Source organism: Cebidichthys violaceus, unplaced genomic scaffold (assembly GCF_023349555.1).
Source record: "Cebidichthys violaceus isolate CVI_PGR_0920_01 unplaced genomic scaffold, fCebVio1.0.p SCAF_5, whole genome shotgun sequence".
Lineage (NCBI taxonomy): Eukaryota > Metazoa > Chordata > Actinopteri > Perciformes > Stichaeidae > Cebidichthys > Cebidichthys violaceus.
In genome coordinates, this window is record NW_027176705.1 from 8,799,292 (window position 1) to 8,824,162 (window position 24,871).

At 39.5% G+C, this 24,871-nt stretch overlaps 3 protein-coding genes across 4 annotated transcripts; 1 reads left to right on the plus strand and 2 right to left on the minus strand.

The window, feature by feature from the left end:
* The first annotated feature begins 543 nt into the window (after nt 1-543).
* Nucleotides 544-5,801, plus strand: si:ch211-122f10.4 (cathepsin A-like). Of its 2 annotated transcripts, XM_068730443.1 has the most exons (11): nt 544-799; nt 940-1,051; nt 1,143-1,280; nt 1,367-1,525; nt 2,234-2,325; nt 2,768-2,852; nt 2,943-3,095; nt 3,196-3,341; nt 4,372-4,534; nt 4,617-4,706; nt 4,809-5,801. In XM_068730443.1, exons 1-11 carry the CDS (start codon nt 630-632, stop codon nt 4,890-4,892), a joined length of 1,392 nt encoding a protein of 463 aa, XP_068586544.1. In that variant the 5' UTR covers nt 544-629; the 3' UTR covers nt 4,893-5,801. The 2 variants fall into 2 exon arrangements, with proteins under 2 accessions (XP_068586544.1, XP_068586545.1); XM_068730444.1 differs by lacking the exon at nt 4,809-5,801 and having other exon boundaries at nt 4,454-4,534.
* A 1,170-nt stretch (nt 5,802-6,971) lies between these two features.
* On the minus strand, nt 6,972-14,422 carry slc38a7 (solute carrier family 38 member 7). Its single transcript, XM_068730445.1, has 12 exons — nt 14,377-14,422; nt 12,894-13,290; nt 12,281-12,334; nt 11,088-11,232; nt 10,374-10,518; nt 10,157-10,255; nt 9,956-10,013; nt 9,740-9,854; nt 9,348-9,495; nt 8,979-9,178; nt 8,836-8,887; nt 6,972-7,770 (listed from the first exon to the last, which is right to left on the minus strand). The coding sequence occupies exons 2-12, from the start codon at nt 13,146-13,148 to the stop codon at nt 7,668-7,670; spliced, it is 1,374 nt and encodes a 457-aa protein (XP_068586546.1). The 5' UTR covers nt 13,149-13,290; nt 14,377-14,422; the 3' UTR covers nt 6,972-7,667.
* Nucleotides 14,423-15,103: 681 nt separating this feature from the next.
* Nucleotides 15,104-24,304, minus strand: got2b (glutamic-oxaloacetic transaminase 2b, mitochondrial). The gene is made up of 10 exons (XM_068730470.1): nt 24,167-24,304; nt 20,688-20,844; nt 20,176-20,304; nt 20,017-20,076; nt 19,770-19,931; nt 19,120-19,224; nt 18,814-18,964; nt 17,862-18,027; nt 17,549-17,699; nt 15,104-16,384 (listed from the first exon to the last, which is right to left on the minus strand). Exons 1-10 carry the CDS (start codon nt 24,247-24,249, stop codon nt 16,262-16,264), a joined length of 1,287 nt encoding a protein of 428 aa, XP_068586571.1. The 5' UTR covers nt 24,250-24,304; the 3' UTR covers nt 15,104-16,261.
* Nucleotides 24,305-24,871: the final 567 nt, after the last annotated feature.

Consider the following 24,871-nt stretch of genomic DNA (forward strand, 5'->3'; position numbering starts at 1 on the left):
AGTAATTCTGAAGAACTGTTATTTGTTCTGATTTACTTTTTTAACTGATACTCGTGATTGTATTTATTTCTCAATGTTTATCTTTTAAAATTAGTTTAAAGTGGTTTCTATCAATTTGTGTTTCAAAGTTTTAGTTTCTGTATATTCTGTTATACAAACTAGAGATGGCATATATATATATATATATATATATATATATATATATATATATATATATATATATATATATATATATATATATATATATATATATATAATAATACACATTTATATCCACATTTCAATGTCTTTTGTTTAATTTGGCCTCACATAGCCTGTAGTTATGATCATTTTGTATTGCTTTAGTATGAGTATGTTCCTCTAGTTGTACAGTGAATGTTTTCAATAAGAGGTTTATAGGGTGCACGGATTTTAATTACAAAATGATGATGATAACTCAATAAACCTGCTTCAAACACGTCACACCTACATGTGCTTCGTTGAGTCAGGCGCTGGTCACGTGACCCACAGTAGAAGTCATATGACGTTCTGGATAGTCCTGTATATTTTGAGCCGCCGCTGAGGACGGTAGAGGAAGTTGCTGCAAAGAAACCACTGCTTTGTTGTGTAGTTTGGGGTAGATTTCAAAGATGTTCGCGACTGGTTTGTTGGTGTGTTTGCTGTTCGTGTTTCCGCTCGTCTCCCGGGCTCAGTACGCCCCCGATGAGGTGACCCACCTGCCTGGTATGTCGTTCAAACCGAACTATCGACAGTGGTCGGGTCACCTCCAGGCACGACCCGGAAAGTTTCTCCACTATTGGTAAGAAACATCAACCGACTGCGGCTTCTCAGTACGCCTCACTTAGTTCCTCTTCTCTATAGCGCCGGTAGTGGAGGCATGTGGGACCTTTTCAGTTTGCCATGCAGTCTGTAACTAACCCTGGTCCTGGTCTCCTGCAGGTTTGTGACTTCTCAGAGGGACCCAGTCAAAGACCCTGTGGTGCTCTGGCTGAATGGAGGCCCAGGCTGCAGCTCGCTGGATGGATTCCTGTCAGAGAATGGACCATTTCATGTGAGCGGGCTAACTTTGTGCACAAAACTATGTGCACGCTGAACATAATATTATAATTGATGGAATTGGCATTGTTGGATTTCATTTTCAGGTAAATGACAACGGGGCCACACTGTATGAGAACACGTTCAGCTGGAACAAGATTGCCAATGTGCTGTATCTAGAATCTCCAGCAGGAGTGGGATATTCCTACTCTGATGACAAAAAGTATGCCACCGATGATGACCAGGTGAGTTCAGTGACTGACTGCCTAGCTTTGAAAATTATAGACACGATTAGAAACAGTCTTTTCACTTTCACGTGTTCTTTTCTTAGGTTGCTGATGATAATTACAAAGCCCTGCAGAGTTTCTTTGCCAAGTTCCCAAATTTCACTCAAAATGAGTTCTTCATCTTTGGGGAAAGTTATGGTGGAATTTATGCGCCAACCCTGAGCGTGCGTGTGGTTACTGGAGCTGCCAAAATCAACTTCAAGGTGAGATGCTTCATAAAGGGCAGTGGTGGAATGTAACTAGAGTAGATTTGCTCAAGTGAGTCCAATTTTGAGGTACTTACCTCAGTATTTCCATTCTCTGCAATTTTATACTCCTACGTTTCAGAGGAGATGTTGTCTTTTTTTTTTTTTTTAATCCCTTTTGTCCTTACTATTCAGATAAATAATACAATACATGATCACCAAATACATTCTGAAGTATTATTATAAGATCTGATTATTTGAATTCACAAGCTGTCTGTACAAAGTAATCAACTTTAGCCCCACCTTTCCCAGCTGCAACATTAACACATCAATGAACACATTAATGCGTTAATAATAATTCAATGATATTAAAATGTTATGCTGAAATAGGCCATTCTACATAATAAGACATTTGGTTCTTTAAGCATATGTTGATGGTCATACTTTTCTACTTTTACATAAGTAAAACTTTCAATGTATGACTTGCTTGTAACAAGTATTTCTACACATCACTCGGTTATATTGCTACTTTTACTTGAGTAATGGAGTGGAATACTTCTTTCACTTCAGAGCAGTGGATGTTTTGCTCATCAGCACCATCCACTGCTCAGTATCGGTACCACCACCAGAATGCAGTTTCATGATTGTCGAGATGTTATTTTGTGAAACTCAGAAAATACTTTTGCAGTAAAGAAGACATTAAATGCCAAAAATGTTTGTTTTCAGGGCTTCTCAGTGGGAAATGGTCTCAGCAGCTTTGCGCTCAATGACCAAACCTTGATCTACTTTGGTTACTACCACGGCCTCTTTGGAGAAGAGTAAGCGGTTCTTTGCAATGCCAACAGAAGCTAGCGTGTGTTCCCCTGGTTAATTTAGCAATGATGCACACTACATGCATAACCTCCAGTCTGAAATGAAGGTCGACACTCCCTGGAACATTGGGAGAAACATGAGGTTTCAAAAGAAATGAAAGACCATAGTCGTTTTCACAAATCCCATTAAACGCTTGCTTTCTGCTTGTACTTTTATATGAAAGGAAACAATGCCAGTCTGTAAGGAGGAACAGCAGATTATTTTAATGTTCTCTTAAGAGTCCTTTTCTTTGCTGAATGCTAGAAGTCCAAAGAAAAACCTCATAATGTACTTTTGTAGTTCTAATTCTGACGCAGAAAGGAATATAAGTGACAGCGTGTGGGGGGCCTCATGCTACTGGTTGACAAGAAGTTATGATGCCATTGTAAAGCTATGTTTTATGTGCAGTTTGTGGCGAGATCTGAACATAAATTGCTGTGACAAGGGGACCTGTAATTTCTACAACTCCAGCTCAGAGCGCTGCAAGACGCTGGTACGTGTGCACTATTGCTTTACAATTCAGCTGGGCATTTCTGGCACTATCTGATGACTTAGATTATACTTTGTCCTCTTCTCCCTCCAGGTCAATATGGCCTTTGGTATTGTGTATAATAGTGGGCTTAATGAGTATGCCCTTTACTTGGATTGCGAGGGTGGCAGAAGATTCCACAGAGGCTACGAGAGGACCATGAGTCACCTGTTTAAGAAGTACAGGAAACATCAACACACCCACAAGGTGAGTGTCGCTCGCCCATGCACCTGTGCTTTAAGTCATTGTCTTGTGGCGATAATGATGACTTTTTTAAATTATTTTTTTAAATTATTTTTTTATGAAGCTTTCAGATGGAGTGTCTCCCTTTGTGTCTCTGGGAGATGTCCCTCCCTGCATCAACAGTACGGCTCAGCTAAACTGGCTGAATAGAGGCGACGTGAGGAAAGCTTTGCACATTCCAGATACACTGCCACCATGGGACATCTGCAGGTATGTTGCAGCTAAATAATTAATGTGATGGTACTAATACAATTAAAGGCAGCTGTGACTCCTTGTTGATAGTATTGTTCCCTGTGAACAATGTATAGTTGTTTTTGTTTTTTGGGGGGGGTTAAAGAAAAAAAACTACAAATTGTCTACGGAAAGATTTAAAAAAATGTATGGCAGTGGTTAATCCATATTTGTCCAACATGCATGTCAAAGATAATCTTTTCTCAGTCTAGAGACACAATAACCTGACCCTCTCACCTCTCAATGTCACAGGAAGAATGTGACAGACTGCTCATTTGCACCTGAAAGCCACAGTTTGGCACATGTGCATTCAACTCGCAGTGAATCAATTATTTAATCATAAAATGCAGCAAATTTATAAAATGACTAAATAGGAAAAAGTGTGCAGATCACAGTAAAACAAGACTAGGTGGCTTTGTGAGGCTGCTCTTGGTCAGAGCTTTGAGCTAAATGCTAACATCAGCATGCTAACCTGCTGATTTTAAGAAGGTATAATATTTCCTTAGGTTAGTCAAACTCTAAACTTAAAAAGTCCAACTGATCTCATAATGTCATTAGTTTTGCAGAAATTGTACAAATTTAAATTATGACCATATAATGGCGCTAGATGAAAAGTGAGGGGATCCCCAAAAAGATTTCAATAAATCCTCAGGGGGACATGAATTTATTGATGTACCACATTTCATGTCAGTCCATCCACTATTTGAGAAGCTTCACTCCAAACGGCAACCTCATGGTGGCACCAGAGGAGCTCTGCAGGATTCATGCAGCTAGCATGGCTAAAGCAAGCATTCAGATTGTGTTACTGCTGTTAACAACGTTTAAAGGCGACATGAGCACATCCACCAGGTGCCTGTGCAAACAGCAGATATTATGGCAAAAACAATAGCAGTGTTCACTGCTATCTGTAACTGAGGCATTCCCCTCTTTTCTGTGTGGAGTTAGGTAGGAGGTTAGGAACACATCAACCATGATCATAATGTACTCTAAACCTTTTCTTCATTGATAGTGATGACGTTGGGGAGCAATACCACAACCTGTACCCAACAGTGAAGGAGGTGTATCTGAAACTGCTCTCTCTGGGCCTGCAGGCGCTCGTCTACAACGGAGACACCGACATGTCCTGCAACTTCCTGGGAGACCAGTGGTTTGTGGAAGACCTCGGCCTGAAGGTAGGGACTTTTAGGAAAGATTATCCAAATATATACCCCCCCCCCCAAAATACTTCTTAATACTATATATTTATGTTCTCAGGCAACCACTCGGTACCAGACCTGGCTTCATGATAACCAGATTGCTGGTTTCTACCAGCAGTATGGAAACATCACTTTCCTGACAGTCAAGGTAACCACCAGTGTGTTTAGTTTGTGCCATAAGAAGCATGGCTTTCCTGTTTCACATTGGTGTGGTTGCATTGCAGTGAAATCCCACTGTCCTCTGTTTCAGGGTGCAGGTCACATGGTTCCTCAGTGGGCTCCAGGTCCAGCCTTCCACATGTTCCAGTCTTTCATCACTAATGGCTCCTACTGAGCCATGATGGAGGCTGCTGAATGTAATATACCGGCACTTATCACTTGTTAGATGGTACATTTTTCTCAGGGAAGAGGATTTTGGAGGGAAAGGGACTATTAAGGCACTTGTTTTCATCTATATTGTTCATACCTGCAGTGAAGTGTGTTGAGTATTTGAAGGGAGACATATTTGTTCTTGGCTTTGCTCTGCACCACATTATATGTATGTATGAATGTATAAATGAATGAAATTAAACTATTCAAGTGCCAGTATTGAGGAATTGAAACCATTTTTAGAAGGTCTCTATTTTTAGAGGACCACAAATGTGAATACAATCAGATTTGATTCCTTTTTTATTTTGGGGTTTTGTGCCTTAAGTCTGGTTTCAGTAAGTGAAAAGCACCTGCTCAGTTGGTTGAGGTTATCTGACTGATTTGGGCCGTTAACTTCATTCTATTCAGCCTTAAACTCTTCGGTGGCTTTGTCTTGTTTTAGATTATTTTACTGCATTGTCCTGAAACTTAAAGAACTACTTGTACATTAAACAAGTCTTTTACAATTTAATGAAGAGAGAACCCTGCTTGACTGTTTCATTTCATATCTTATAAAATGCCAAAACAGAATTTGTCCTTCTCCAAATACTTTGGAGAAGTATTTGCTGCACTTGATCAAAGTGTGTGTGTGTGTGTGTGTGTGTGTGTGTGTGTGTGTGTGTGTGTGTGTGTGTGTGTGTGTGTGTGTGTGTGTGTGTGTGTGTGTGTGTGTGTGTGTGTGTGTGTGTGTGTGTGTGTGGTCTCAATCCAAACTGTAACTTTACTTGTATTTGTCTTTATTAAATGTTTTAAACTGCCAGCGACACATGACCTTGATTGTAGTTGATTAATTTAAATATCACAGTATTTCCATTAAAACTTGCCATGAAATTCATGTTTGTAGGTCAACTTTCTGTGTTTAATTATCAAAAGCCTTGGGGGGGCGGGGGGGGACTTGAAACATAGTAAATCAGTGACAGATATCATAAATGCACTCTGCATTCACGAATGACCAGATTAACTCTTGTCTGCAGCACCAAGAAATAATAAAGACATTTTAATGAATAAGTGTTAATACCTCACAGAAAGCATTACTGTTTTTTTAACTCTTAGCTTTTCCTTTTCAAGTATATGGTAAATGGTTTTAGTTCAACAGTGTGGCTAATGCAATAGAATTGTTAAAATGAATCCCTTTAACATTGTAAATAAAACACCTTATATTGCTGGGTTTCATAAAACCGTTAATCAAAAGGCTGCAGATAATCTCACTTGAACTATAACATGCTTAACATACCCAAAAATATTAGCTGTGATCCAGTCTAATTAAATAAATGTAAACAAAGAATTGAATCTATTCAGTTTAGTCCTTATGTCATTGTAAGTAAACTTTTTAACATTTTCCTGATTTTAAATGTATGTCAGCTATATTTGAGCTTTGTTGAAAAACTAATTCAAAATAACTTAATATGACTGAATAATTATGAGCAGCATTAGTGTTAAATAGATGGTCTTGAATATTGGGGCATAAAACAAAAGCTCACATTTTGGTCTTTGTTAAAAAAAAAGCAGCAAATAAATTATTTTTAATTTCTAACTTGAGCTCAAAACAAAGTCTGCAGTGGTGTGAACGGATTCAAGTAAATAAAGCTAGTGACTGTAGCCTGAGCACCAAGTCCAACTGTTTTCTGTAAATTATGCACAAACTGATTCTGTGTAGGTTACATACATTTTTGCTTACATTCATTAACACAGTATAATTTTTCAACCCACTCTGCAGGGAATTGTTGTTTTCATATCTGTAATGTGGACACTCAGATCTGCTCATGGTGTTTGGGGAGGCACACTGCTGTGGTTTTCATTTGGGCAGTTAACTGATTTGCACATTGCAGTAACTTCTTATTAAAGGCCGGCAGGGTTAAGTGTATGTAACTTTGTACTTTCACAAAACAACAAATATGATTTCACCTCAAAGCCAAGTATAAAATCCTCATAGTACTTCTACTCTATAGAATATATAAGGAACCAACCAAACTAAAAAAATAAACAAGTCAAATGCCTTCCTGAATTCACATTCATAGTTGAAAACTGTTATTGATTATCAAAGAATGAAAAAAATCAACAAGACTTGAACTGTCCCACCCTGCAGTTATCACATCACTCAATGATTCTGTGTCCTAGTGTGTGCAAACGTATCACTGAATTCAATTTTCCATTAGAGAAGAGACAGATTTGTTAATATGTGTACAAACCATCAGCAGCAGCAACATAAAGTCTGGCCCTGAATTAGACCTGGGAACCACAGCTCGTCATTTTCAATAAGAAACATTTACATGCAAGTTAAAATACACAAATTGGTACAATTTCCTTATTAAAATCAATTTGATTGTAAGACCTTTCTATACAAAGTCCTTCAGCTCTTGTAAACAGAACAGGAATATGTTACCCGTACAGGGTCCAGAGACAAACTGTTTCACTGTTGTTAAAAGCACCATAAAAATATAAAACATGCAAATTAAACTGTACCTAAAATAAAAGGCAAAGTGTCTGAAGTCATTTGGCATTGTGTCTCTGACTACTACCTGACTGAATGAAGAGTTGTGGAGCTTTAACTCAGTATGGAGCAGGAATGTGACATGCTGCAGAGGATTGTTTAAAATGAGTGTCATGAGATGCTTCTCCAGTAGTTCAGAATAGCAGCACAGGACTAAGCCCCCTCCCCCCTCTGTCTGAAACACCGCTGTCTCCGATAAAACTGTTCCTTTTAGCTGACGACGTCTTGATAGATGGAGTTAGTCGTGGTGAGGCCAAAGATGAACGCTCCAATCGTAACCATCGTAACACCAAAGACCACCGATCCATGCCAGCTGAAACAGAGAGACAAACATTAAAGAACAGTCCTCATCACGGAAGAAAGTTTACTTAAATCTGTATTAAAAAATGTTTTTATATCAACACCAAATTTAAATGTCAATAATGTGAAAGGATCGCTCATAGTGCAAAATCAGTCGGCAGAATTATGTGTTTAAGTTTCTTTAAGGGCTGCAACTAACTTTTTTCATATTGGATTAATCTGCTGATTATTTCAATAATTAATCAAAACCCAACAATATTCAGTTCACATTTTCTATAAAACTGGAGCCAGAGAACATAAGGAACTACTGATGCAAATTAGTTTAAAGCTGTAATCTATTACAGTGAATCAAATGGTGAAAGTTATGTTTTAAACTATATATGGTCCCTTTTAAATGAATAAATAAAATGAGGCATTTTAATTTATTTTATTTGCTTAATTGATTTATTGCCAAAATAATTTCAGACTCATTTTCTAATCTTTTAATCGCTCTTTTAGCTCATTATTTTGGTTTCCGGTGAACACGCTCCGATACACTGCACACTTCCTACTCAGCAGCAAACAGCAGACAGAGAGAAGTGGCTGGTGAACACAGGCAAAAATGGAGACATTTTTTAGGAGTTGGTGGAGACCAAAACAGAGCAGAGGTGCCAAGAAACAACTCCAAATGAATGCTATGTTACTGTTTGTCTACTGAATGTCTATTTATAGTTGTTTGACTACAAGTGGGGCGTAACAACAACATAAATTAGTGATATTGTGGGAGCTTGTTTTGGGGTTCTTTTCTAGACACTAGTGGCCAAAGTACAAAGTGTGATAATAATACATCTTTAAGTTCTACTTCATTAATCCCTGTAAGGAAATGAATCCTCTGTGTTTGACCCATTCTAACTAAATAGTAGAAAAGGGCAGCAACAATGCAGCACCCAACGGCCACCTCCAGTTAAAGAAGCATGCAAACGGCACACACTGAGGCTCCTCGTGGGGTTACATCCAAGGACCTTGTTGCCATGTTGCACAATATAATTAAATCAATTTGGCTCCAAACTGAAAGACATGCAGGCATAAGCAATCTCACCTTGCAGTTCGGCTGTCAGTCTCTGACAGCTTGGCTTGCATCAAACACAAACCTGTTGAAGAGACATTGAACAAGGACATTTCAGTGTGACATTAATAACTGACAGAAACCTGAAACCTTGCAGTCAATGAGGGAAATGTTACCTGGGAAGACAAAGATAAAGCAGGCCGCCAATCCTCCGATCAGCGAGATCACCCGACCAATATCTGGGATGAAGAGGGCGAGGACGAGCGTGACAACGAACCACACCAGCGTCTGCAGGATCCTCCTCCTCTGCTCACGACGCACACACACCTCCACCTGCTCACCTTGGAAACGCAGCCACAGTCCTTCTATAACGGCCCTGGGAGGACACAAGCAATGCTGCATTGACTGTATTGTAACGAGAAAAAACACACACTAGAAATGCATTGACCGCATTTTGTGTCACATCTGTAGCTGGGACACGGTATGTCAAACAGGGAGACCAGAAGTGTGGAAATAGAAACGTGCACATTTTCACAAAATCTTACCTGCCACAGAAGTGTAAAATGGGGTAGGAGGTGATGACACAGATGACGATGAAAGCTCTCGCGATGGCCACAGGGATATCATCAGAAGGGTACGACATCAACACATCCTGACTGACAGTGGAGCCAAACGTCAGGAAGCCACAGACTCCTGATCAAACACAAGAATCATTTAAGAACACACAGTAGCTGACTGTGATATCAGCATAACTTAAACTGACATTTACAGACATTAAGACCAGACACACGTTGAAGGTCAGGGACTACTTCATATCAGACCCACGAGACAAGAAAACCAATTAAGTGGATGGTTTACCATGACTGTATCATTTTATCAGAATATTATTGACAGGTTATTTATTAAGTACATATTTGAGTGCACGCATTGACAATACCTGTTCCTGTGTAGACAAAGAGGCAAATTATCATGCTGAGAGTGACTACAATTCCCCAAGGTTTGAGCTCTTTTCTGCTCATGCTGTTGAACACCGGCACACAGCTGACGTGGCACTGTAGGAAGAGATCAGGAGGAAGAAGGTAAGACAAAAATATTTTTTTGGAAACAAAGGCATATAGTTGTATTATCTCAAATGACACAAATGAAGAGGTACCTGGAAACCAAAGCAAATGGTGGGCATTGCATTGAAAACTGCAGTCCAGGAAGCAGAACTGTAACAAAGACAATGATTTAGCAACTCAAGCAAAGCATGACGACGAGGATGCAGATGTTTCTGCTTGAATGAGTAGGTGGACAGTGCTGAAGTAAGTAGTCAAACATTTTGAAAAATTTCACAAAGTGTGTGCAGACTCACCTAGCGGGAACGTGGCTCGGAGTCATATCTTTATCTGGCCAGATGTACTTTATAATGACCACGATGGTCACATACCAGGTCCCCATCACACTCAATGCACTACAACGAAGAAGAACAACCCAGACATGATCATCACGCAAGGTAAAACCTAAGAAGACATTAACTAATTTCAATCCTCAGTGAGAAAATAAGATGAGTTAGTAACACAGTTTTGTACCTGGCATACTTCTGAAAGCCAATCTCTTTGGGGATGGAGAGAGGAAGAATAACCAGGACTGCAGTAACAGAGATGGTGAACTTGCGGTCAGTGTACCAGTGGCCACTGACTGTACCATCTGTGTCATGAACCACTGCTGCCACCACTGAAACAAAAATACAGGAATTACAAAAGAAACGTTGAGAAGGACAAACAGACAGAAAGAGGCAGTATGATGTAAGCTGGATGAGAATAGAGAGTGTAACTGTAAACTGCAGTACACATGGAAGATATTTAGCTCAGTAGATAATTAAAGTCACAACCACTCCATTCATCTATTCATTCATAAATAGGTGGAAGGTCACAGTCTATTTCCAGAAACAGGCAGCAGTAGGATTTCTACACGGGCAGCGTCTCAGTAAGAGGATATGTTAGAGTGGGTCACATGAGGGTCACATGTACTGAGAGAAAAAGCTGAGTGGTGTCATCCTTGATGCTCTTTGCTCTCATCAACACACACTACGACCAGACATCTTCCTTTGTTCAAACACACAGGCCACAGTTAAATGTCGGACAAAGTCCATGTAAACGTAGGTGTCAGAACAATATGACACGAAGAAATTGCAACTTTAAACTGTCAGAGGTTTAGGAAAATATAAACATATAAAATATGTTCTAACCAATTTGATAAATTGAGAGAGGGCAGCTTCACTTTATCGTTGTGAATATACTTACAGCGATCCAGCTGGTCTCCAATCACAATGAAGAAAGCGATACAAGTCCCGAAGGTGTAGACAGCGATGGCGACTTCACACGCGATGCCTGTTACTTTCCCACAAGTAGCTCTGACGACCTCCTGATAGGTGCTTTCATTACTGACCTGACGAAAGCAAACAGATCATTAAAAAGTAGACGTGGACTCAGCAGTTAATGTATTAGAATAGCCTTTTAGCTATTTAGCCAATCTTGAGATGATTATGCATATTCCTTTGAATTAGGGTAAACTTGAGCCCTTGAAGGAATGCACCCGCCCGAGTAAATAATGCTTTCGGCAACATATGGCTTTTATGCAATGCTGAGTCAAGAAAACATTCCCCAGCAATGTTAGAACACCTCCAGGATCACGCAAAATTCTGTCGTGTTAATCGTGTGCCCACAGTAGCTTGATTCAGATTTTCTTTGCTGATAAGTGTCACAACAAAAGACGATCTTCTCCTGAGTTAGCTCATGTGGTTTAAGATATGTCATCTTTTAATGCAGTTATACCACAGCATGTGTGGAGTTTAAAGCAACAATCCAAATAAGGTACCAGATAAGTTGCATTCACTGGTGTATTTGTTCCATGGCAATTTCCTTTCATCTGATATATTCACAAGGTAAAAACTCCACAAGTAAAAGTAAGTAGGAGCCTCACTGACCGTAATCGTCTGCAGTTTAAAGCGTGGTATAGAGTATAAAATAATGGTTTTAATCTGTTGAGGACAATCAGTCAATCAAACTCAATCATGAAGTCAGCTATTCTCATGGTCCCACATGATTTAGGACATGCAGGCCTTTGTATGGCAGATGTTTGTAATTTAAAGCAATAATCTGCAGATGTTTCTCAGTTAGAACCACTAAAATGTATTTAACAAACACAAAGTTGGCTGGACTCTTTCTCCATTGGGGTTTAACATGTAAGCACAAGTCTGAGCCAGCAGGAAGTGGAAGTGTGAGCTGTTGTGCAATACGCTTCAGGAATACAACCACAGAACAGTGTTGCACAAAGCCACTGAAGGAGAAATACTCATGAGAAAGAAAAGCAGTCAGATTCTGAAGGCTGGAGAACATGTTGGAGAAAATGAAAGAGAAACAAGTGGAACAGTAAGAGATGGCATTTAAGACCTTCAGGAAGTCCAATCTGATGGTCCTGATTCAGTGGCACATACCTGGCAGCAGTAGCCCAGAATCACCAGTCCACTGATTATGAAGATCAGCATGAACTGAAACAAAGAAACAGGATGCAACGCGTTATAGTTCCCAATAAATGTTGTCTATAGGCAGTTTTAAGTTGGTCACAAGAACTCAGGCAATACATTCAGATGGTCAGCAGTTATCAGCTCTAACATTCAGTCTGAGTATACCCTTATGGAGGGCTGGGCAATACATTGATATTATTTCGATATCGTGTGGGAGACGAGCTCGTCTTAAGACTTTGGAGATCCAAATAACGTAATATGGCACAAGTTGTCTTCCCTGGTATTAAAGGCTATATTACGGTAAATCTGTAATTTTGTGAATTTAAACTGTTCTAGCTGTTCTCATATCTGCCTTTACCCACTTAGTCCTTGTATCCACATTACTGATTGTTATTTATCACAAATCGTATTTTGTGAGAGCACCAATAGTCAACCCAACAATATTGTCTCAATATTGATAATGAGGTATTTGGTCCAAACTATTGTGATATTTGATCTTCTTCATATCGCCCAGCCCTAGCCTCCTGCAGTCAGGAAAGGGGCTTATGTGTGAGTATTATGTGCCTCACTGGGATCTCCTCACCATCTGAAGCATGACTCCTGCAGTCACTCCTCCTGCCAAATTGAAGGCTGCGGGGAAATTGAGCAGACCTGCTCCCAGTGCTGCATTCACCACGATGAAGACCGCTGCCCAAGACGACACGCCACCGCTCCCACTCCGTTCTGTCTCAAGGTGCGGGACAGAATCCACGCTGGGGCTCTGCAAGAGCCACGCTCGTTCTCCAGAGTCGTTACTCCCAATGCCGCCCCAGTCCTCAACATCCGTGTTAATCGCCATGAGTCTACAGGCTGTAGCTCGGCCTGACAAGTCTTATGCAACCCAGAAAGTTTGTCTCCAACTCTCTGAATCAAAGTGGTGGAAATTCTGATCAGAAAAGTCCAGTATCACCTTAAGTATGATGGGGGAACCAATCAGCAATCTGTAATGAAATATTGTTTGCATTTAGAGTCATATACATTTAAAAAAATATATACACAGTACTGATACAACATCAACATTTAAATGAATGTAACGGGGTTCTTCGTCTCTGTTTTTTTTCCTTCTCTTAATTTATAATTACCGTATAATTACTATAATATGTGGAAAGTCAAGGTAGGTAAACATTTTTCATGTTAGTGTTCACTTTGAGAGTATATCAAAGTTTTGATGAGCCATTTCCTAAACTGTTTCTATCTTATCTTCTCCTAACAAACACTCAATGAAGTACTCAGGACTAGAGGTATGGGGTAATGAAGCGCACCATTTTAACAAGACCATGGTAGCTTTAGAGTTCAACTTCATCACTGCACACCAGGGAGACAAACAGCCTCAAGTAAAGCATCTAAACTATTTCCCAGTAATGATAGCTGACATCAGCACTGATATGCATTGGATCTTAACAATACAACTCAAGTGAAAGATGGTTAAACAACCTTTCATACAAGTCAAACCAGGTGAAGGTAATTAGATTACTCTTTCTTCGTTTTGAAGACTCTCACACGTATCTTATGCCACTTTATTTATTGACATAATCTGTAAGAAGATTCATGAAATACCAACAATTGTCTTGAGAAGAAACTCGAATCTCAAACAATAAAGACATTTTAGGCCGATACTGTGCGGGTTGAATCTCTCATGAAACCGCTGATAAGCTTAAACAAAGTCTCCAGTAAATACAGGACAAAAAGTAAAACATTACAGTCAACAAGGGATGCTGCTGATGGTGCTGACCTCATTTAAATGTACTGCTTTAGCTTCAGGAGACACTGGTTAAACACCCCATCTTTTAATGTGATTAGATCATTGCTTGGCTTTTCATTAACATAACAATAACATCTGTCAACGCAGTCAACGCCTTTGTTACTGTCCTTACGTACAATAGCTAGCTAGCAAACGTTATAGCTGAACACTAAATACAAATAAGCTACACTTTCTCACACACAGATATATCTACGAATATTCGTTGTAATTCAGTCGCTGTTTATCGAAATGTATAAGATAAAAAGCTGATAATGAGTCACAGTACCTTCCATTGCAGTCTCCAGGTAGTAAATGAGCTGGTTGTGTTTTGGGAGCCAGTAAGTACAATGCAGAGGGGCACGTGACGTGACACTTCGTCACCTGACTGAAATTCTGGGTCTTCTTCCTGTTGTGTGGAATTCTGGGTATTGTAGTTCTCTGTATTGACATTACTCCTCAACGACATGGGGGGCAAATCCTTTTATTTTGTGTACGAACATTTTAAAATGAATGTATGTGAAGTCTCACGTGATGTTTTAGCAGTTAATACCATGAGTTAAATGTCTGATAAACAAGGACCCAACGCTACGCATCAATTCTGCATTATTACCTCATATTCCAGCCCTGTTTTGTATACAGGACCTAGTTCAAAATTTAGGATCCCACAACGCAGAATGTCCCTGAGGACTCATGCAGTAGGTCTAATGCACTGTGAACATTATAGGCCCATGTTCTCTCAAACACCTCTAGTCATTGATAAATAGGAGGAAGAAAACTATCAACGAAAAATCTTAATTAATCTTAATTACAACACTATGTTTTTAAGATCAGATGAGCATGGCCTCTCCATGTATACCTAGATCGATAAAACTAACATACAGTATATATTTAAAAAAAGTAAATTGAAATAAGCAAGATGTAGGCACATAGGCATGGAGAGGTGGGTAAACTGTAAGGAAAAATATAACATTAACTGATCACAGAGTTAAAAAAAAAATGCACATTAGAACAGATCATTCTTCTATAACCATTTATTGTTTGTTCAATAAGGTACATGTCCAATGATCCATTATTTTATGACAGAATGCAAAACATGGAGGCATAGTGCCAGAGGTTTCAGAAGTATGAAAAGGCAGGAGGGGGGGGGGGGCAAACCCCACATTTCTTGATGACCAGATTCATACAATGTACACATACACGTGATGTCTGAGTGAATGAGCAGTACTTCTTGAACTGTTCAAAGTTCAACAGGATCACTTAACCTACTCATTTCTATTAACCACACAAAGACTGCATGATTAAAATAAAATAATTTAAAAACGGGGCTTTGAATTTGGGGCTATGGTGAAATATGGAAAAGATTCAAAGTATTGATCGCTTAAATTTAACAGTGTTTGGCTTGTGTGCTTGTTTGTATCGGGCATTAGAAAGTGACTGCTGCTCTGCCACCTACTACATTGAAACCCAAAGATGGTTCAAAATCCCACTGAAGAAGTTGTGAATATAAAGGAGAACGATGGGGAAATCCCCAACAAAGATAAGGAGGAAATTACTGGATGATTGATTAGTTCAGATGGACGACTGCAGATTAGAATGATAGTGAATTGATTCCCTGATTGACAAATAAACAGAATATCTGTCTAATCTTGAAACTTTAACAGTGCCTTTCAATTTATAAAGTGCTACGACTCCATCATTATATATATATAAGGAAAAAAAAACTAAAATTTTCACACAGCAACAGAAATCTCAACTTGTGCATGAAATGAATGCACAGTCTAACATTACCGCCATGTTGGTTTCTGGATGTTTTATAGCGAGTGGGCCCACTGCAGATGAACAGCACACAGTTAGGAGGACACCAATGCACAGCCAACAGTTGATTCCACATAATAAATAAGCAAAGTTGATCTGTCAGTAGTGGGAGAAAATATGTATTTTACAATTTGGAGAGTCTGCTCAGTGAAATGTTCAAAAAGAAAAAATAGTCAGAAATGTAATAGTTTGACAGCAGTAAGTTGAACTCATGATGAAATCCAATTAAGAAAATGTCTAACTAAACATAGAGCTCTTTTCTAGACGGTGGAATGAAGGAGACAGAATAAGTGACGCGCGATGCTCCTCGTTAACGCTGCTGCTTTGTTTATGTAGCTCTCCCAGCAGGATCCACTCTACTTGGTGACCGCATGGATCCCGTGTGCCAGGTAGCCCACGTTCCCAGAGGTCACGCCTGCCATTGAAATTCTGCCATCCTTGGTCATGTACACTGAAAACTCCTTTGTCAGGCGCTCGACCTGCAGGGAAAATAAATTAACAGCTCAAAATCCACATATGACAGTAAATCAACAAACATTCCCACTGAATGTAGCAGCCTACAGAAGATGAAAGCATGAACCCTTTCTTTCCAAGTCCTGCTAAGTCATAACTCCCTCTGCATAATGATGGTAAATTATTTCGTTGTTGTTTATTCTGCGCTAGTGGAAGACTTTAGAGGGCCCTGAGAATAGCACATTGGGGAACTCCAAGTCATTTTTGTAGACTCAGATGTGGAATTATTGATGAACACAAGTGAGTCCCTGTCCATCAAATTGGATTTAAACCAATGTAACATTGAGTCAGAGAGTTCAACACAGTTTTCCAGCATAGCTAGTAATATTTCATGGTTGACTATGTCAAATGTGATCTATTAATACAAAAAATGAAATTTTCCTCTGTCTGCGGACAAGAGCAGCAGTTTTCAGGTGTGAAATAAACTGAACAATGTGTCATTTGATAAACATTAATATAATTATTTCAGTTCAATCAGGGAAACCTTTAATAAGAAACAATTTGTTTGTAATCACTGCGTGTGAGATGTTGAGAGAGAAAAGCAAACAGTCGGATATTTAATTTTACTCAATACAGACTACAAGGTAATAAGAGTTTTTCTTTATTTCAACCTTTCAAATATTAGCTTTTTGCTTCCATTTTAAATGAAGAGCTGATCAGAGCAAGAACACAAACTATTATCAACAATCTCGCAAATTAACAAATCTGTTTAAGAATGTAAACAAATGCCTTAAACAGATTTACAATGCATTTAGACTATATTGGAGCAGCTGTAGCTGACAAATACAAATGCTGCTTCATAATCGTGCAAGAGACATTTCTGAAGTACCTTGTTTGATTGATTTTCAATTCAACACCAGAACAAGTGCTCACATTCACAAGAATGATTAAAAACAACTTCCCTGACCGTTGTGAGGTAACAAAGCACCTCTAAGGCTCACTAATTCACACATTATATATCGATTGTTCAATCCATATAAAAACGTCAGTGTAAAAATGACAGTTTTCCGTTTTTAAAGGGGCTTATGCATGGCATCATTTGATAAAGTACATTTCAATGATTAAGATATCGTTCTGTCTTTCTCATATTGACAACTATCACAGGCAAAAAAAATAATGTGTGCGTGTACCTGTTCGGGTTTGAGGCCTGTGAAGCAGAACATCCCGATCTGGTCGATGACGTGTTGCCAGTTGTGGGAGGAGCCCTCATTTTTCAGACCAGCCACCAGCTGTTCTCTCATCTTAATGATGCGGTTAGCCATACCATGAACCTCCTCCAGCCTGGAATCAATGACAGCAGGGTCAAACAGTTCAAGAAAGACATTTTGGATTATATCTAATTGGTGAAGATGGAGACTTGAACCTAAAACATTTTTTACAAATATCCAAACTACACATTCGGTTCAGGTAATATCGGCGTATATATGATCTATAAACACATACCACAGTGAGCGCAGATCTGGTGTATTGAGAATGGTTGCTGCAATTCTAGCGCCGTTCATTGGTGGGTTGGAGTAAATGGGCCTGATGAGGATCTTAAGTTGAGACTCCACCCTCTTTGCCTCCTCTGTGTCGTTACACACCACAGTGAAGCCGCCCACACGCTCACCTGTGAATATCAACATCCACAAAGTCAGGTCTGAGAAACTGGAAACCCAATCAATCAGATTCAGTAATGAGGAGCCGTCATGATGGGCAAAAGGCTAGAATTCCTCACTTAAAACAAGGAACAACACAATGAAGGAACGACTACATCTCTATATTAAAAAAATAAGAACATCCTACTGTAAATTTGCAACCAGTAAGTTGCATTGTAGAACATTAAGGTTACACATAACAAAACCAATAGACAGGTGTTACCCATTTGTATAATGAGAGCAAAGTAACTTATTATTTTCTTCAGATTTCAGTTCTCAAAATGTATTTTATCTGAATATCTCACTGTCAATGTGACTTAATAATACTAGCTGTCACTGTGTTCACGATATGGAACATTGTTTTGGTGAAGAAACAAACCACTCACTCTTACCCTCTAATGACTGTTCACTAGATGACGGCTTAAGGGCACGGGGAATTTAACTAATCTGCCTCACATTATAGTGCAACTATATTCAGTGCATTGAAAGTCTGAATGCTTATTTGAATAAATCCTGCTCGACCATCTACTTTTTTTCCACTGGGTGGTGGTAAAACACAAACAGTAATTTTAATAGATTCTGCAGTTAGGCCACAATTGTGTTATCACAGATAACCAGACATGAGCAGACCCCGTCCAGTAACAGTTTAACTTTTTACGTAATGACATTATCACCAGTTTTATCTCATTTCTGCACTGTTACCTGCAGATCATTTTCACTAATGTGTATTTAAGAGCATGTAGTGAATTCTGACTGACCATAGAGTCCCATATTCTTGGCGAAGGACTGGGACAGCAGGATGTTGTGCCCCTGCTCGATGAAGTAGCGCACAGCCCAGGCATCACGATCAATGTCTCCACTCGCAAAGCCCTGATAGGCCATGTCGAAAAACACGAGCAGGTTTCTTTTCTATAAAGGGGTAAAAGAAAAAGGGCGGACACAGGACAGAGATGCAGATAGAGACAATTTGTTAATAATAATAATTGATGTGATAACAGTTTGATAAAAATACAGTAATTATCAATTGTACATTTCAGAGCTTCACTGAGATGATGCATACGCACCTTCACAATGTCAGAAATCTCCTTCCACTGCTCAGGCTTGGGGTCCACACCAGTAGGGTTGTGGGCACAAGCATGCAGCATGATCACACTATGCTCCGGGATTTTCTTTGACATAAAAAGAAAAAAAAGTTTTGGTTAGTCAACTTACAATATGTAAGTGTATTACAGACTCTCTTAGTTGACAGTGTTTTCATTGCAGCAACTGGATGCCAGTAATATAACTGATAACAATATTGACTGATTGACAATGTGCTACCTAGACAACCACAATATAACAATGGAGACAAAAACATAAAAGTTCTTCCTGGTGGTTGTTACATAACTACAGAAGTAAAAATACACAAATGAAAAAATACACCACAGATACAGTAGAACTGTAAAAACCCAACCAGCCTCAATGGTCAACACCTTAATTCCTAATTAACCACAAAAAACAGGACTATATACTCTGTCATTGTGTTTTGAATGCACTTATGATTTCAGAGCACATAATAAAATGCAAAACTGGACTTATTCATCAAAATATTTTCCCGAAGGATCATGATGTAAGACAACCCTAAGGGGCTGATTGTTGGAAAAATAATGTTTGAAAATGTTTCTTCACACATATCCCTCACCCCCTCCTGACTAGTTCATAATTTAAATCTTACAGAGATGTCATCGAGAGCTCCTTTGAAGTCAAAGCCGCAGGTGGACGGGTCGTAGTATCTGTATGCTTTGAGCTGCATGCCAGCGTCTCTGAAGATGGGTGTGTGGTTTCCCCAGGACGGCTTAGGCAGATACACGTCACGTGGACCTCCATGGAACCGAGCCTGTGACAAAAGAAAGTACTGGTAAGATAACCAGCCTGACCCAATGTTTTGCTGTGTGATAATGATCAATACAAGAGGACCTCACCAAAAAGTTGGCTCCAATGCGCAGAGATCCAGTTCCTGAGATGGTCTGGACAGTGATGTTCTGTATGGAGAAGAGACCTGCTGCACTGATTTTTGACTTAAAACTGTCAGAACTGATTTGAACTAGATTTAATTTGGAGTAGTTAACGCCCCAACTTACCCTGCCGCTCTTCAAGACTTCATTATCAGCACCAAAAGCAAGTTGGGCGCAGGACTTGGAAAACTCCCCCAAACCACCAATGGGAAGGTACTCCTTATCCATCTGTTTGGTTGTGATAATAGCCTCGGCCTAAAGGGAAAGCGTGACAATAAAAAAACGGTATAAATCACAACTATTCAAATTTGCTTGATTGATATTCCCTGCCTCTGTGATTTAGTTAAAATTTGTTAAGACACATATCGAATGCATACACACTTTCTCATGGTAAAGCAGAACAGCCCTTTCAAACAGCTAATGAAAATGTAAACCATGCATCTCACTGAACAAGAGAGTACTGCAGCTCTCTTTGAGACAATTATAAGAAATCAAGACTCAATGATATGACTGCTTTCAACGCTTAAGTATAAGGGAAACCACTGAATTGCACGGGGAAATTAAAACCACTGTGTGCATATGTGTGACATGAGAAAAACATAGCATTAGTAGATTGGAGGAATTGGTGACAGTTAAACCTTGCGGACGCAGCTGAGCACAAAGGGCTTGCCCTGGTCATCCCTGTAGGCTCCGACTCCCAGGTTCATCTTCTTGGGGTTGGTGTCCCTCTTGAAGGCCTCGGTCACCCCCAGGATGGGATCGGGGGGACCCATCTGCACTCCACCCCACCATGAGCTGCAAAGACACAAAATCAGATGAAGAGTTATGTGGATGTGATGGCGAACATTAAAGAGAATCAAAAGTTAATATGTGCGCACCGCACTGAAAAACAGCTATTCCCCTCATGAACACAAATGCATCCTTACACGGTCAGAAAATGAGCTGCTTCAAGGTTTCACAAGCCTGATGCGACACCGGTCACACTAATGTGATGGCCGTATTAGGCTAGTTACTGTGACACGCTGTAGACCAAACGCTCAAGCTCAACTCCTCATGTGACCAGAGGATACCACACCAGCGTAAAGACTCATGAATGACATATGGTCAATGGGCACAAGTTTCATGAAACAAACATAATCCATTTAGAAGGTCCAGAGTCCAAACACTAGAGTAACATTTAATACACAGACTCCCTTGTTCACCAAGTCTATTCCCACCATAATAAATCCCCCAACAAGACATTCTATGGTGAAAACAATCTGAAAATTATTCAAGAAAATATGGTTATGAACAAGAATGTATTTCTTGGGCTGTGGGCAATATTTTTTTTTTGTAACTTTCATTTATCTGGCATATGGCTTGTTCATTTCTTAGTCTTTAGAACCTATTAGTTGTATTCATAAGCGCTAAAAAAATGCAGTATTAAAGAGAGGAAATCAGAAACGGTTTATTGACAAGTACATTCAAGAGACTGGGCTTGGTGATTGGGCTGTAAATATAAAAACGGTCATGCCCTCTTAGATCTTGACCTCAGACTGACAGTCTGCAGCACATCATGCTCATGACTTTTGTAGGCTGTGTAAATGTATTAGATACACTTTAGACTTGCTACGTTCAACATACCATAATGAAACGCATGAGAGTAAAGTTGACCACTCCAATCTAAATTGGGATGAATGTTTTAAAATGCTTTTCTTTCTAACTAAATGTCCAGATATACTTGTGTTGGTGTCAAGGATCTGCACAGGATCACAGTCTCTCTCTCTCTCTCTCTCTCTCTCTCTCTCTCTCTCTCTCTCTCTCTCTCTCTCTCTCTCTCTCTCTCTCTCTCTCTGAAAGAATGAAATGAAACTTGTTGCAAGTGGAAAGGAGATGATCAGGCTAAAACATTCAAAAGTCAGAATAAGGAACATCAACACAGATGTTTCTTTCAGTGTGGTAATCAGGAAAACACAAGCCGAGTCATTTGGACATGATGTGCTTTTAGCATTTAAAACTAAAACAGCAACATGTGAAATCTACTGAAGATATCGAAGCAAAGACGAATGCAGTGATCATCTCTTCAAACATTTCTACTTTTATAGTATGTAACTACTGAAAGAAACGCATACAAGTATAGTAAACACATCTTAAAGCCTACAAGACAAATACAAAATGCAGTAAAAAAGTAGTCACATATCTGCTTGATAACAGAGTTGTTGTGTGTTGCGACCTTATCTACAGTGCTTCTCACATACTGTCTCAGGTTTCCTCTACTGTGTAAACCCTCTAAACATTGCAGCTAAATTTAGGACTGAACACTTTGCAAAGGGCAAGAGTTTCCGAACCCCTATTAATAATACATTGAAAAAAAAAGATCACAGGTTCATTAAATAGTGACTACAGTTTACTGACAAACATGTTTATTGCAAGAAAATCAAGTGTGAACTGGTTGGAGAGACAAAAGTATCAGCATAGTCCAGCATTGCAACTGTAAACTTTATTATCTAAATTAAAACCACCAAGACGAAGCTTAAAATACTCAGACTGTCAGAAAGGTATAACCGTCATTGTATTTTGTGGTGCTGTTGCATGTAAATGCAGTTATCACAACTTTGCTTTTATACTTTTGAAGTTTAAGATGTATACAATGTTCTTATCTTCATTGCACAAGTACAGTGAAATACAGAAAGCAGCAAACTGTGGTCAAGACTTGAACAGGAATACAAATTCCAGTATATAATGTATATAGTATCAAAACATCGAATTGAATAATCGGCCACATTGTCACCAATACTTGATCCAGCTATCCGAGTTAGTTTCAGCCTAATATCCAGTACTGTACATTGAGACTCATACTGCAAACAGCATTTGAGTTGCAAACTATCCACATTCACACAGAACCTTTGAACAGCTGAACTTCAGCGTTTGTATACACATCACATTGATTGACAAGGTAGCAGTGATCAACAGACCAAAGTCCTTTTGACCAGCTACAGGGCAGCATTGCTGAGCTTATAAGATTAAACGTCTAACATTTCATAAAGGTACAAGTGGGGGCTATTGTCATTTATTTATTCTTTGAAACCAGGCCAACGTGCTTGGACGTGACACGACAGGATGAGACACACACCCACACAGACAGAAATAAGATTGCACTAGTTGCACTAGCTAAAGAAACCCAATTACTCCTCTTTTGGACACAGGAAAAGAGACTGATCAAATAACAAGAAACGCACGTCTACATTTACACACGCTATATGTTCAATATCGTATGCATGTAAAAAAAAAAGGACGTAAGAAATATATATATATATATATAAAAGGCCTAGCATCAGATCTAAACGACTTTGCCCTCCAAGCTGACTCTGAAAGGGCATCGGCGACTATTTCAGTTTCAAGGCTAGAAATTAGCCAATCGGCGAGTAAAGGCGGAACAGTACAGCCAATCAGATCACACGACTTCTCCAACTACGACAAGTCGCTTAGCTCAAACTGTGTGTAGGATTTGACGGCTAAAGCCATCGCGATCGTAAAATTCATAGATCAAGTTGCCTTAGAACTAAGGCAAAGCACAATAACAGCCACCATACATGACATACTGTCATAAACAAGTTATTTTAACGAACCAAACCAAGCTGGGTTTATTATTTTCAGCTACACACCGGCGACTTCTTAACGGAAATTTAACGGCTGCTGACAAATCAACGTGACTTTCATCAGTAGAGAGCTTCACTGATAGCAACAGCGACTTACCCTCCGAGGTCAAGTTGGTGTTGATCGGAGAGGATGTCTAGCACCGCAGGTGTTGACTTGTGAGATTGTCAAGTCATAAAACCTACATATGGACATGAACGCTAACCCAGGAGCTAACCTTAGATAGCACATCGGGGCCTATTGAAATAACTTGACCCCTGTGTTAGCTTGCTAAGCTAGTACGGTTAAAGTAATCGCAGAGCAATGGAGCTTAGACGTACATGTGATGGCTGACAGAACCGTTGAACTTAACATAACGGCTTGTCTGCTGGTCAAGCTAAAGTTAGCTGTAAGACTAACGCAGGACGCCGCTAGATCTCCACGTCAACTTTTAATTTCAACAATACGTCACGTTAGTTTTGAGCGTCTTATTGCTGTTTACCTGTTGCGGGTGGACAGGACTCCCAGGGACGGGGAGATGTTCCCCAGACAGTAGATCACCTTGTTGGTCTTGAGCAGGGCCATCGTTGAGCAGCGCTTGGAAGCAGAGCCTCGTAGGATGTGGACGGATATGAAGGGCAGGCACGATCACGATGCGACGCTCTGAGTACGCGCTGACGTCAGAGACAGACGCGTAAAACAGATCTGAGATTATAGTCTCACTCTTAATCCTTACAGCGGTGTGGTGTAGAGAGGGCCAAAGAGGAAGAAGAGGAAAAATCACGTAAATCCACATTCTATTACAATCTTTGTATTTGATTTACAATTTGCTAATTATTTAGATCAATCACTATTAACATTAGGAGCTGTCACTCATAGCAAAGAAAGGTCTACAACCTCATATGTCCAAAGCAAATACTAAATAGAGAAACACAGAGTAAACATCATAGGAGAGAATTATCTACTGTAGAAAAGCTATGGGACACATTATTGCAGAAATGATTTCAATCCCTGGCAGCTGCAGTTACGGGATTTATCCACTTGAGGGCAATGTCACACAATAGACTTCAAAATACATCCTGTATCATCTGCTTTTATAGCTGCTCCATGTCTGTTAATCTGCCAGTAGTCTTCACCCAGTTCATCATGGAGACTTTGATTATCTAATGCCAAGATGACATCCCACCTGCATTTAGGTCAGATTTAA

Bases quoted from the DNA above. Each gene is read 5' to 3' on its own strand.
- si:ch211-122f10.4 (XM_068730443.1), top strand. From the start codon at position 630: ATGTTCGCGACTGGTTTGTTGGTGTGTTTGCTGTTCGTGTTTCCGCTC. The intron at 800-939 runs GTAAGAAACATC...GGTCTCCTGCAG, and splicing joins GGAAAGTTTCTCCACTATTG to GTTTGTGACTTCTCAGAGGG. The intron at 1,526-2,233 runs GTGAGATGCTTC...GTTTGTTTTCAG, and splicing joins CTGCCAAAATCAACTTCAAG to GGCTTCTCAGTGGGAAATGG.
- slc38a7 (XM_068730445.1), bottom strand. From the start codon at position 13,148: ATGGCGATTAACACGGATGTTGAGGACTGGGGCGGCATTGGGAGTAAC. The intron at 9,855-9,955 runs GTACCTCTTCAT...CTCTTCCTACAG, and splicing joins CCATTTGCTTTGGTTTCCAG to TGCCACGTCAGCTGTGTGCC. The intron at 9,179-9,347 runs GTAAGATTTTGT...GTGTCCTCCCAG, and splicing joins ATTTTACACTTCTGTGGCAG to GGCCGTTATAGAAGGACTGT.
- got2b (XM_068730470.1), bottom strand. From the start codon at position 24,249: ATGGCCCTGCTCAAGACCAACAAGGTGATCTACTGTCTGGGGAACATC. The intron at 19,225-19,769 runs GTAAGATTTAAA...TTTATGTCAAAG, and splicing joins GAGCTCTCGATGACATCTCT to AAAATCCCGGAGCATAGTGT. The intron at 17,700-17,861 runs GTATGTGTTTAT...CATTGATTCCAG, and splicing joins CCAGATCTGCGCTCACTGTG to GCTGGAGGAGGTTCATGGTA.